A 12,096-nucleotide genomic window follows, 5' to 3' on the forward strand; every position below is an offset into this window, starting at 1 on the left:
GTGTACGAGGGGGCCATCCTGGTACCCATGGTTGTTCCCTTTTATTGTTGGTATGTCTGGCCTTCAAAAGTGAAGAAGTTGTATGTCAGGATGAAGCTGGCTAAGGTAATGAGGAAAGAGGTTTTAGGTAGGGTGGCAGGTGATCGGCATGAAAGGAAGTGCTCCATCGCAGCGAGGCCCTGAACGTGCGGAATATTTGAGTATAAGGAAGTGGCATCAATGGTTACAAGGATGGTTTCCGGGGGTAATAGATTGGGTAAGGATTCCAGGCGTTCGAGAAAGTGGTTGGTGTCTTTGATGAAGGATGGGAGACTGCATGTAATGGGTTGAGGGTGTTGATCTACATAGGCAGAGATATGTTCTGTGGGGGCTTGGTAACCAGCTACAATGGGGCAGCCGGGATGATTGGGTTTGTGAATTTTAGGAAGAAGGTAGAAGGTAGGGGTGCGGGGGTGTCGGTGGGGTCAGGAGGTTGATGGAGTCAGGTGAAAGGTTTTGTAGGGGGCCTAAGGTTATGAGGATTCCTTGAAGCTCCACCTGGACCTCAGGAACGGGATTACCTTGGCAAACTTTTTATGTGGTGTTGTCTGAAAGCTTACGCAGTCCCTCAGCCCCTACTCCCGACGATCAAGTACCACAGTTGTGGAACCCTTGTCCGCCGGAAGAATGACGATGGATCGGTCAGCCTTCATATCACGGATAGCTTGGGCTTCAGCAATGGTGATGTTGGGAGTAGGATTAAGGTTTTTTAAGAAGGATTGAGAAGCAAGGCTGGAAGTCAGAAATTCCTGGAAGGTTTGGAGAGGGTGATTTTGAGGAAGAGGAGGTGGGTCCCGCTGTGACGGAGGACGGAACTGTTCCAGGCAGGGTTCAATTTGGATAGTGTCTTGGGGAGTTGGATCATTAGGAGTAGGATTAGGATCATTTTTCTTCGTGGCAAAGTGATATTTCCAGCAGAGAGTACGAGTGTAGGACAGTAAATCTTTGACGAGGGCTGTTTGGTTGAATCTGGGAGTGGGGCTGAAGGTGAGGCCTTTGGATAGGACAGAGATTTCGGATTGAGAGAGAGGTTTGGAGGAAAGGTTAACTACTGAATTGGGGTGTTGTGGTTCCAGATTGCATTGATTGGAATTTTGAGGTTTTGGAGGGAGTGGAGCTGGAAGTGGGAGATTGAGTAGATGGGAGAGACTGGGTTTGTGTGCAATGAGAGGAAGTTGAGGTTTGCTGGAAAGGTTGTGAAGGGTGAGTGAGTTGCCTTTCCGGAGGTGGGAAACCAGGAGATTGGATAATTTTTTGAGGTGGAGGGTGGCATGCTGTTCTAATTTGCGGTTGGCCTGTAGGAGGATGCTTTGAACAGCCGGTGTGGATGCGGGAGAGGAAAGATTGAGGACTTTTATTAAGATAGGAGTTGACAGGTGTGTTCATTGGCTGAGTTGATGTGTAGGTGAAGGATTAGGTGGGAGAGGGCAATGGATTGTTCAGTTTGGAACTGGTATAGGGACTGATTGAAAGAAGGGTTGCAGCCAGAGATGGGAACTTTAAGTGTGAGGCCTTTGGGGGTAATGCCAAATGTCAGACAAGCCTGAGAAAATAAAATATGGGAGCGTAATCTGGCTAGGGCGAAGGCATGTTTGTGGAGGAAATGTAAATAAAACTTAATGGGGTCGTTGTGGGGGTGTTGTGAGGGTGACATGGTATTAGAAGGTGGAAAGTGTAACATGAGGCTGAAATGAAAATGAAAAATATATGCATATGGGGAGAGATAAAGGTGAACTAGAAAGCAACTGGAGATCTGGTGTGAAAAAAGGCGAAAAAGTGTTGGTTAAAGCTGGGCTGTGTTGATCCTGCGGTGAACTGGGGTTGGTAGACAACGATGTGCATAAAGGTTGGGTGGTTGTGTTGCCGCCAAAACATGTTAAAGGGTGGAGAAATTCGGGAAAATTTCGAAAAAATTACGTGTAAATGTATTAAAAGGAGTGGTTTTGTGGTGGCAGATTATGAGAATGAGGCTAACACTTGTCTGACGAAGCTGTGAGACACAAGACACCTCATGAAGTATGGACTGGGAAGAAACCAGATCTAAAGCACTTTAAAGTCTTTGGATGTGAAGCCATGGTTCAGATTCCAAAACCATTAAGAGGAAATTGGGATGCAAAATCTCAAAAATATGTTTTGTTGGCTACTGTGAGGATTCAGAAGGCTACAGATTTTATAATCCTGTGAATAATAAGATAATAAGTAGTAGAGATGTAGTATTTTTGGAGGATTATAGACCTAAAATAAAGAAAAGTAGTCAAAATGATACAGTAATGCAACCAAACATAATGTGTGATAGTGCTGAAACAGGGGTGGAAACTGAAACAGAAGAAGATGTGAATAAAGAGGAAGCTGATGTGCTACCCGAGAATCAAATTGAGGAAGGAGATTCAACAGAGGAAGTCAGTTTAAGTTGGTCTTCACGTATATCAAAACCAAAAGAATATCCAGATCATGAAATGTATGCTGCCCAAACAATAAACAACGAACCAATCACAGTTCATGAAGCTTTAGCAAGTTCAAATGCTCAAGATTGGAAAAAGGCTATTGAAAAGGAGCTGCAATCTTTTGTAGATAATGATACATATGAATGGGTTGACATGCCTGAAAATAAAAAGCCACTAAGAACAAGATGGGTGTTTAGTATTAAAAATCCTGAGAGTGCAATACCAAAATTCAAAGCCAGATTGTTAGTTAAAGGATATTCCCAGAAAGAAGGAATAGATTACAATGAAACTTTCTCACCAGTGGTGAAGTATTCATCATTAAGATACCTTTTAGCTCTTGCAGTAAAGGAAGACTTATTAATTCATCAAATGGAAGTGAAAACAGCCTACCTGAATGGAAGAGGAAATATAAGTGATTCCACTGGATGAAGTCAAGTGACCTTATCAGGGTAAAAGGAGAATTTGGCATTTGAAGAAAGGCATCTGGAATAAATGTTTGCATAAAAGTTTGATAAAACTAGGCATGTTACAGTCAAAGGCAGATCCTATTATATATCATAAAAGGAGCAATGAAGAAATTGCAATCATGGCCATATGGGTAGATGATTTTTTTATTTTAAGCAATAGTGAAAGCCAGTTGGAATTTTTTTAAAGAACAGTTACTGTCAGAATTTAATATGCATGATTTAGGGGAAATTAATCAATACTTAGGCTCGAAGATTTTAAGAAGTGCCAACAGAGAAGAATTATGGATTGATCAATCTCTGTACACAAAGAAGATCTTAGAAAAGTTCAATATGGAAAATTGTAAACCTGTTTCTACTCCTATAGAAAACAATGCAAAACTGCTAATAACTGATGGTGACAAGAAATGTAGGGAAAGTGTACCCTATTTGAAAGCTGTAGGAAGTCTACTGTACTTAGCACAGACTTCCAGATCAGACATTGCATTTGCCACAAATGCAGTAAGCAAATTTTGCAGTGATCTGAGAGAAAAGCACTGGATGGCAGTTAAGAGAATGTTCAGATATTTAAATGGAACTGTTGATTATAAGTTAACATATTCTAAAACTAAAATGTAAATTTGGAAGGATACAGTGATGCAGACTGGGGAAATGAGTTGGAAAGCAGACACTCCATCAGTGGAAGTTGTTTTAGACTAATGGGAAGACTGATATCATGGTCTTGTAAGAGACAAAGAACTGTTGCTTTGAGTACTGTAGAAGCTGAATATATGGTCTTGTCCTCCAGTATCCAAGAAGCTCTTTGGATCCATACACTGATGAGTGAAATAGAATCTCCTCCAACATTAAAGCCAACTGTGGTATTTTGTGACAATATGGGAGTTATTAAACTTGCAAAAAATAATGTCACCAATGTAAGATCCAAACATATTGATATAAGGCATCACTTTATAAGACATCATGTTGAACAGGGGAATATAATACTTAGTTATCTACGCATGGAAGAAATGTTATCTGATCTCCTAACTAAGCCTCTCAGTAAGGACAAATGTCAGAAGCTGATGAAACACTATGGTTTAACCTGGGGTGTATAGCATTGAGTATCTGAAAAATATTTGTTCAAGAGGGAGTGTTGGGGATATGTGAACAAACATTTTCCAGTGTGCATAGTGGCACATAAGATATGATGTGCAGAGTGCGTTAGACTCTATAGAATATACATGTTCCGTGTTTGTTGATGGGGCAGTGTAATATAATTTGGTAGTCAAATGTATTAATATGTGTTGTACGAATAAAGCATAAGTTTATTTTGCCCCTTAAATAGTTGTTACCTGTCATTTAGCTGTGTTAATCTGCATAAACTACAACAAATATCAGTAACATATCTGTTCTTTTCCCTTTATACATTAAAATCACAAGTTCCAACTTCTGTTTCGTGTTGGCTGGATGAGTTGTTTTGTGTGTCAAAACACTTGTCAGATTTCTCTACAGAGAATTTTTGGCAAGAGTTAAACTGTTTTCTTCACTCTCCCAATTTGTGGAATTTTTCTTCATGGTTGTCTAGCTGGGGAGTTATGTTATTGTTGGTTCTAAATGATATCTTTTGTAACAAGATTAGCAACCTGCTGTGATCCATTGCCTAAGTAAGGTAAGGAACCATACGGTAAACAATTTTGATTAATATATGCTTTAGGTATTGTTTTGAACAAGGGAGATGTTCCTTAATGTTTGACCAGTCACTGTGTTCTATAGACTGCCATAACTATAGCCTGGATACCTCTTGGCTAACGACTAGTTCATTAGTAGTCTGGAACAATGAACTGATATGAGCCTACTAATAAAAAATACACCAACTTTTGCAGAATCAATGATGTGAGGAAAAAAACTGATATCTCTGTCTCAAAAACATAACATTCATACGTTAAAGGTTGTTCAAAATCGTAATTAAGAAAAACTAATGTCACTAGGTTTCAGAGCTTAATATCTTTCCAGATATTATTATTATTATTATTATTATTATCATGAGCAGCAGCAGCAACAGTACTCTGTTACATAGGTCCAGTGAAAATACTGCTCCACATTATTAAACAATTTTATTATAAATTCCTATTTTTCCTTTCAGAAATAAAATAGAGAGTGCACAGCGGCCATATGGACAGCGTAATCCATCACTCGAAGTTCCACTTGGAGGCAGTGGAAAGCTGTATGATATTGTAGCAGTCCCAGAGGAATGCATTAGAGGTAAGAAACCACAATGTGAATAATGGGAGGCATAAAGGTAATAGTTAAACATGGAATGGGCAAGAGGAGTGAAGAGGGGTGGGAAGGGGGAGGGGATGGCTAATGGCTTGGAGGGAGGCAGAGGCAGCAAGCGGACAGGATACGAAATGTGGTGTCATTGTGCTGCCCCTGCACAGGCAAGGTGAGATGTGTGAGGAACATGAAGCTGTGGGGGAATGTATTGGCAAGGTGAAAAGGGCAAAGGAAGAGGGAGACCACTACAGAAACACTACAGAAACAAGCATGTGTGTAGAATGAATGAAGTGGCGGGGCTTGGGGACATGGGTGGAGGAGCATGTGGGGAAGGGGTTGCTGAAATCAGAGAATTTGCAGTGAGGACAATTCTCAATTAATTAACTCAGAGAAGCTGGTTTGTGGCAAGCCAGGTGGCACAGGTTGTGAAGCAATCAATGAAGGTGAGCATGTTGTGTTCAGTAACATATTCTGCCACTGCGTGATCAACTATGATCGTAGTAAAAATTTGGTAGTGGCTTTTCATTTGAGTGGAATGCTGATTGGAAGTCTAGTCCACATAAAAGTCATATCATACACCAGCTCTGCTGTTAACTTTTGCTCAGTGTTTTACATGTGCATGACTACCAATCAGCTGTCCACCGGTATAGATGGTCACTCCCAAGTTTTGGCCAAGAGCGTAGTTGACCAACCAGTGGATGAACATGCTGTTGAGATAAAACTGTTTTGAGGTTAATGGTTGCTTCACAGCTCGTGAAATCTGGATCTTTTCCCCAATACAACCTTCTCTGAACTAAGCAGATGAGAATTGTCCTTATAACATATCATTCAATCTGCAATCCTCTTACCCTCAACCACTGCTGCATCCTGTCCCCAAGCTTCCCACTTCACTTATTTTACACTCATACCTTCGTTTGTACAGTCTCCCTGTTCCTCTATCCAATTCACCCTCCCCAATGCACCCATCTACATTATTGTGCGTGACATTAAACTCCTCCTGCCTGCACCAGGATGAACTCACTGGTGTGAGATTCATATCCTGTCCACTTACTCCCTCCATTATTTAAGTTATGTCCTACCCATTATTTTCCATCATCTTAAGTAGCAGAAAATTTGATGAAGGAAAGATCAGATTTGCTTGATACCCATTTCAATGTAACTGTAAAATACTTGACCTAACACAATCGTAGCTATAGCAAGGTAAGGCAAAGAGAACTTGGCAAAATTGTTATAGTTATGATGATATAATTTGTTTTCAGTTTTCCACGTTTTGGTCTTTTGTGCCCAAACTTAAATAACTTGAGATATGTGCGGCCTCACATTAACATGTGATCTACTAAAATATGTACTCCACAGGCACCTCAAGTAGGTAGATCATCTTGCTGGAATAGACAGTCACTGGCCAGAGAACAATGTTCTGTTTCTTCCTGTCTTCTTTCTGTTTCCAGAACACAGAGGACCTGACAATTTGTTTCACTGGCCACAGCTTGTTTTCCAGTTATCTTGCCATCAGCACCTGCCTTTTGATTAGACCGCAAAGCAATATCCTGCAGGGAGTTAACACAGTTTTCCACAGCATGCCCTTAGCAAGTTTCTTTGACTGCAGTGCCAGCTTCCACATAACACGGGCAGCACGCTGCAAATTCCCCTTCTTTCCAGCAGGAAAAGTAGCCTCCCTTGCATAAAAGCAGTAGCTACCCAATACACAAGAGAGCCATTTCTTCATTCACTTGAACTTGTGCATTTGATTTCATATATCCAAACATAGTTTCGCCAAAAGCTCCTGTTTTCACAGTAACTGGAACGTGATGCCTTATATGTTCCTCACATTAACATCTCACCTCATTCTATGTGATCATAAGTAAAACAGCTTCTACGCTCACAAAGTACATACGGATCTAAGTCGAGAATACTGTCACGACTGCGTTAAAAGGCATGTTTCAACATAAAATGCTTTTCAAAAGGTTTATTTGGTTGTTATATTTTTACTTCACAGTATCTTTCACAATATTAGCAAGTAGTACTGCTCTGTTTACAAATATGAAAACTCACAATTCTTACTTAAACATGCACTTGTTGCCGTGGCTATTGTTCCTTTGGCAGTCTTCTGCATACCTTTGAGTAAAGCAAATACCACATAAAAAAGTAATTTGTGATCTATAATAAAATTAATTTATACACAGTATATGCAAAATCTGCTATAATCTTAGTGGCAGCTGAAATTTTCCATGCATAATTTTAAATACAATTTTAAAATCTGTATTAACCAAGCAACTCTTGGTTACAGCATCAAGTTCATGTGCAACTGGTGCTGAATGTGGAGAGCGTCGCTTATGCCTACCAGATGGCAGAGGGGGACGCAGTTGCCCATGTGCAGATTACGGAACTACAGCGACAGGCGAGGAAGGATCTGGTGAAGCTGCTGAATGCAATGACATACTTTGAAGATGAAATGTGACAATCTGCTCTCACCTGCCACAAGAGAATGTGACTGTACTTTCACAACAATATCTTAAAACAGTCTTACCAGATAGCTGACAAAATTCTTTTGTCAACTGTTTTAGAGCAAGGTCAACATTACCTAATTAAGTGTCAAGTTTGTGGTTTTCAGTTTCACCTCATCTGTCACATGAAAATATGGACAGTACAAGAACTTAAAAAGTGACCTCTTTAGCTGGAAACTGACGCACTTGGTGCTTATAATCCACAGATTGTTTCTTTGTAATGAATAGTTTTACCTTTCTCCTTGCTGTTGCCCAAGCATCAACTTTCTCACCTGCAGGTTGCTCTAATTTTAAAAGAAATTTTAATGTCATCTCACTGTGTTCACTTTCATCCACCTCTCATCTCAATCCAAATACTTCTCAAAATTTTCACCCATGCATTCATCCCGCCATCTGTAATCAGCCCATGGCATTTCATGGGACATCAATTTTGTGACATTTTTTAATGTCCTGTTTCTTCCCATACATATGACACTTAAGCATTTTTATTTCTGTGGTTTCCTGTTCAGCTGACCATTTTTTTTCCTTGTCATTTTAGATAATGCATTTTTTCTATTAACTCTGATATCCACATTAAGAACTTGAGATGTGTGGATTAATATCTTCATTTACTCATTTCTGCAACTGCTAAACATTTGTACTAAGTAACATAAATAATTCTGTTAGGTATAAGACTTATTGAACTACGTAAGTTCTCCACCAGCGAATCATCCCAGAATGATTTGCCACCCAACTGATTGTTCAATATTTTACTTAATGTGAAGAGCAGCTTGATGATTAAGATGATTCTGTTAATTTAAAATACGCTATGGAAATAGTGATTAAAAACCATTGATGATGGTGCAGTACAAAATTTATTTGTCAGTGTTAAGAGTATGTTCCTAGGTAATAAAAATATTTTTTTAAGTAATCATCTTAGCAGTTATGCAGAATTGGGATGTTTCTAACAGATGCAGTTGTACAGGCAAATAAACATTGTAACATGTGCGCTACATCATAACACCGGAGTTGTGAAAAAGTATTTTATTATAATTTTTTGTAACTATTGAACTTATTGAAAAATTGCCGTAAAATTAAATTATTTTTAAATAAAATGGATTTGTATATATGTATGTTTGAATTCATGAAACTGATGCCCTTTCCTTTCTTTATGCTTACAATTCACATTTTACAGCTTTGAAAAATATTCTGATCATGCACAACCTATATACTGGCTAACAAGCTGTAGCCAGCATTGGCCAGCATGAGAAGGGGTAGTAGGTGTGCTTCTCATACCTACTACAATTTTGGATATCTTCGCAATTTGCATTCAGGGACCTTATAAAGCAGAGAATTGAAAAAAAAGGAGCATTGATGGTGCATGTTAGCAAATTTGTCAGCCAGTACATAACAGTCCTTCCCCAGTAATAAATTAATAGCACACGCACATTGTAAGCTATGATGTGCCACAATTCCACTTGTACTGTCTGCCTCTCCCATTCCTAATTAATTTGACTGTTTGCTAAAGTGCGCATCATATATCTTGGCGGCCGAGTTTAGGTTTGTTCTGCGCATCTGACGTCACAAAACACAGTCAGCCAATGAACAGAGAACGACGTTGCCAGATCTCGACAGCAGTGCAGAGCACGGACGAGTGTCTTCAGTTTTAGAAACGTTCAGTCATAAATAAAGTAATAGAACAAAAGCAATCTCTTGATAGCAGACTTTCTTTTACAGAAAGTTTGGAAAAAGCCTTCTTTATACCAATTGCTTCATATTCTATTAATTAATTAAACCAAACAAGCAATAAGACTCCTAATTCAGGCGATAGCAAGGAAAGGTGTTTGTTTCAATCTCACGAACTGCTTTTTCGCAATAAAGAACAGCGGTAATTGTTTATTTCCTATTGTACTTCGACGAAGCGTGAGTATTTCATAGTCATACCAACAGCGTTTATAAGTAGTTGCGTGAGGTGTTAAAGTCCTTATGGAGTTACAATGTTCGTTGAGCTGAGGTAGCGGAACGGTTAAAGTTGGGCTGCCAAGTGAAAGGTCATGAGTTCAAACCTTGTGTGGTGCTTAATATTTTCTTTATTAAAAAACAATATTGGAGTGCCTTACTTCACGAATTTTATTCGGTTGAATGAAATTTCTAGTGCTTTGCCTCTTCATTAGCTTTTTCGCTGCTGCAGACACGTGCTCCCCGCATTCCGCGCTGTGCGCGATTTTGTCATCACTGCACTTCTCGCCTGTGCAGACACAAAAACTATTTGGCCAAAAAATTTGATTTTTACACGTCTTCTTGCCTGATACCTTCCCCCCATAAATGACTTAATTTTGTTTTGATGTGCAGCATTAAATGTAGTAAACCATTGCACGAAATTTTGAAGAGTTTGCAGAGGTAAAAGTCTATAGCGTATACTTTCCGTACGGTCGATTTTAGTTGCCACAATGTTGAGAATGAAATGTGGACAAGATACCTAAATTTCATATAATATTTACTGTATAACAATATCTCATTTAATTTAAGTACCATATAGGTGTCGTATGTAATATTGAGAAATATTCCGTCTTTCGCGACTGTAATAAAAGTTTTATATACACACGGCGCGTTTGGCTTTATTTTAAAGCACTTCCATCGGTGAAAGGTATGGCACATACACAATGGTATTCATGTTCTATTTCTTGTTTTTGTTCCACAGTCGCAGTTTTACTAATGGTATTGAAATATATCCCTCTTCTGCAACTGTAATAAGCGACTTATTTAGACCACACGCGTTTCTCTCTTTTGAAGCATCATAAGAGGACTGTATTTTGTGTCCTCCATTGCCAAGTCACCTTTCGTAGTTTTGTGCTGCGGTAGCACAGTATTCAACAATTGTGTTGGCTCATCAGTGTTTCAGCAAATAAATGCTGTCTGTGTGTGCCACACACAAAATTATATTTGATATAGCTCTGAGCACTTCACTGACAGACGGTATATTCAAGTCCTAATGTTTCTGTAAGTCCACAGTTTTGTTTAATGTATTTTGTCTACTTCCTTTTGATTGATTGAAGTGCTTTAAAATAAAGCCAAACGTGCCCAGTGTAAGTAAAACTTTTGTTACAGTCGCGAAAGGTGGAATATTTCTCAATATTACACACGACACTTATGTGGTACTTAAATTAAATGAAATATATAAGTATCTTGTCCACATTTCATTCTCAACATTGTGGCAACTAAAATTGACCATACCGAAAGTATACTCTATGGACTTTTACCTCTGCAAACTCTTCAAAATTTCATGCAAAGGTTTACTATATTTAATGCTGCATAATAACTGCGTTGAACATCGAAACAAAATTAAGTCATTTGTGGGGGGAAGGTATCAGTCAAGAAGATAGGTAAAAATCTAATTTTTGAGCTAAATAGTTTTTGTGGAATCGAATGATAAAGAGTGTCAAAGCAGTCGGAACACAATGTGTCTGCACAGGCGAGCAGTGCAGTGACAAAATCGCCCACAGCGCGGAATGCAGGGAGCACATCTTTGTAGCAGCGAAAGGGTTAATGCGACCGTGGTGGCTTTACTTCATGAACTGCGCGCTCCCCCCTACACGTAAGCTTGCGAACTATGCTATACTATGGCGCTGCTTCTATTGGCGCGTGCGTCGTGTGTAACTGGCAACGCAGCAATCTCCAGCGTCTGGGCGGGCATGCGCGAGCCGCCAAGATAAAAGAATTGAACTATAGTAAATGATAATTTTGTTTAAGTGAGATCAGAACGTACTCAGTTACCTCTTTTGAAGTCCCAGCTTCTGACCTGAAGTACAGATTCACATTTACAATTTCACCTACTAATTAAGCTGTCAAATAAATACTCATGGCACAGATTCAAAACCATTGAAGCTGTACGAGTAGGAAGTTCCAGGTTCCCTTTAAAGAATGTGTTAAATATCTAGGCTTTCATCTAAACAATAAACTTCAACAGTCCCGCCATATAGCTCACATCAAAGCTAAGTGTCAAAATTCTTTGACTGTAGTTCATGTCACAATGGGAGACACATGGGGTATGGATCCCATAATAGCTCTTCATACATACTGTGCACTTCTGGGCCCTCACCTAGATTATTCCATCGTGCTGTATGGCATGTCCACTGGGCGGCTGCTGCAAATATTTGACAGGCATTAATACAAAACACTAAGCATTGTGACTATGCATAGGAACTCTTGGATTCACCCCGACAAACATACAATTAGCCAAAATAATGGAAGCACCTTTATTGTTATGTAGATAGTAGTCCAGCAGAAAAATTATTCTGAAACAACTATCATGCTTTGGGGATATGCTGAACAGACAAAATTTGCAACCTTGCAGTGCTTACACTGTGTTACTGGATACATAAATCAACACTACCACTTGTAGAGGTATTTTCA

At 39.3% G+C, this 12,096-nt stretch overlaps 1 protein-coding gene across 2 annotated transcripts in view; it reads left to right on the plus strand.

Moving 5' to 3' along the window:
- Positions 1–8,810, plus strand: part of LOC124619667 (nidogen) — a 255,619-nt gene extending 246,809 nt beyond the window's left edge. For both annotated transcript variants that reach the window (XM_047146205.1, XM_047146206.1), the window contains 2 exons: positions 5,070–5,188; positions 7,488–8,810. In XM_047146205.1, the coding sequence (XP_047002161.1) occupies positions 5,070–5,188; positions 7,488–7,645 (277 nt within the window). In that variant the 3' untranslated portion in view covers positions 7,646–8,810. The remainder of the gene's footprint in view (positions 1–5,069; positions 5,189–7,487) is intronic.
- The last annotated feature ends 3,286 nt before the right edge of the window (positions 8,811–12,096 follow it).

Source organism: Schistocerca americana, chromosome 6 (genome assembly GCF_021461395.2).
Source record: "Schistocerca americana isolate TAMUIC-IGC-003095 chromosome 6, iqSchAmer2.1, whole genome shotgun sequence".
NCBI classification, from domain to species: Eukaryota; Metazoa; Arthropoda; class Insecta; order Orthoptera; family Acrididae; genus Schistocerca; species Schistocerca americana.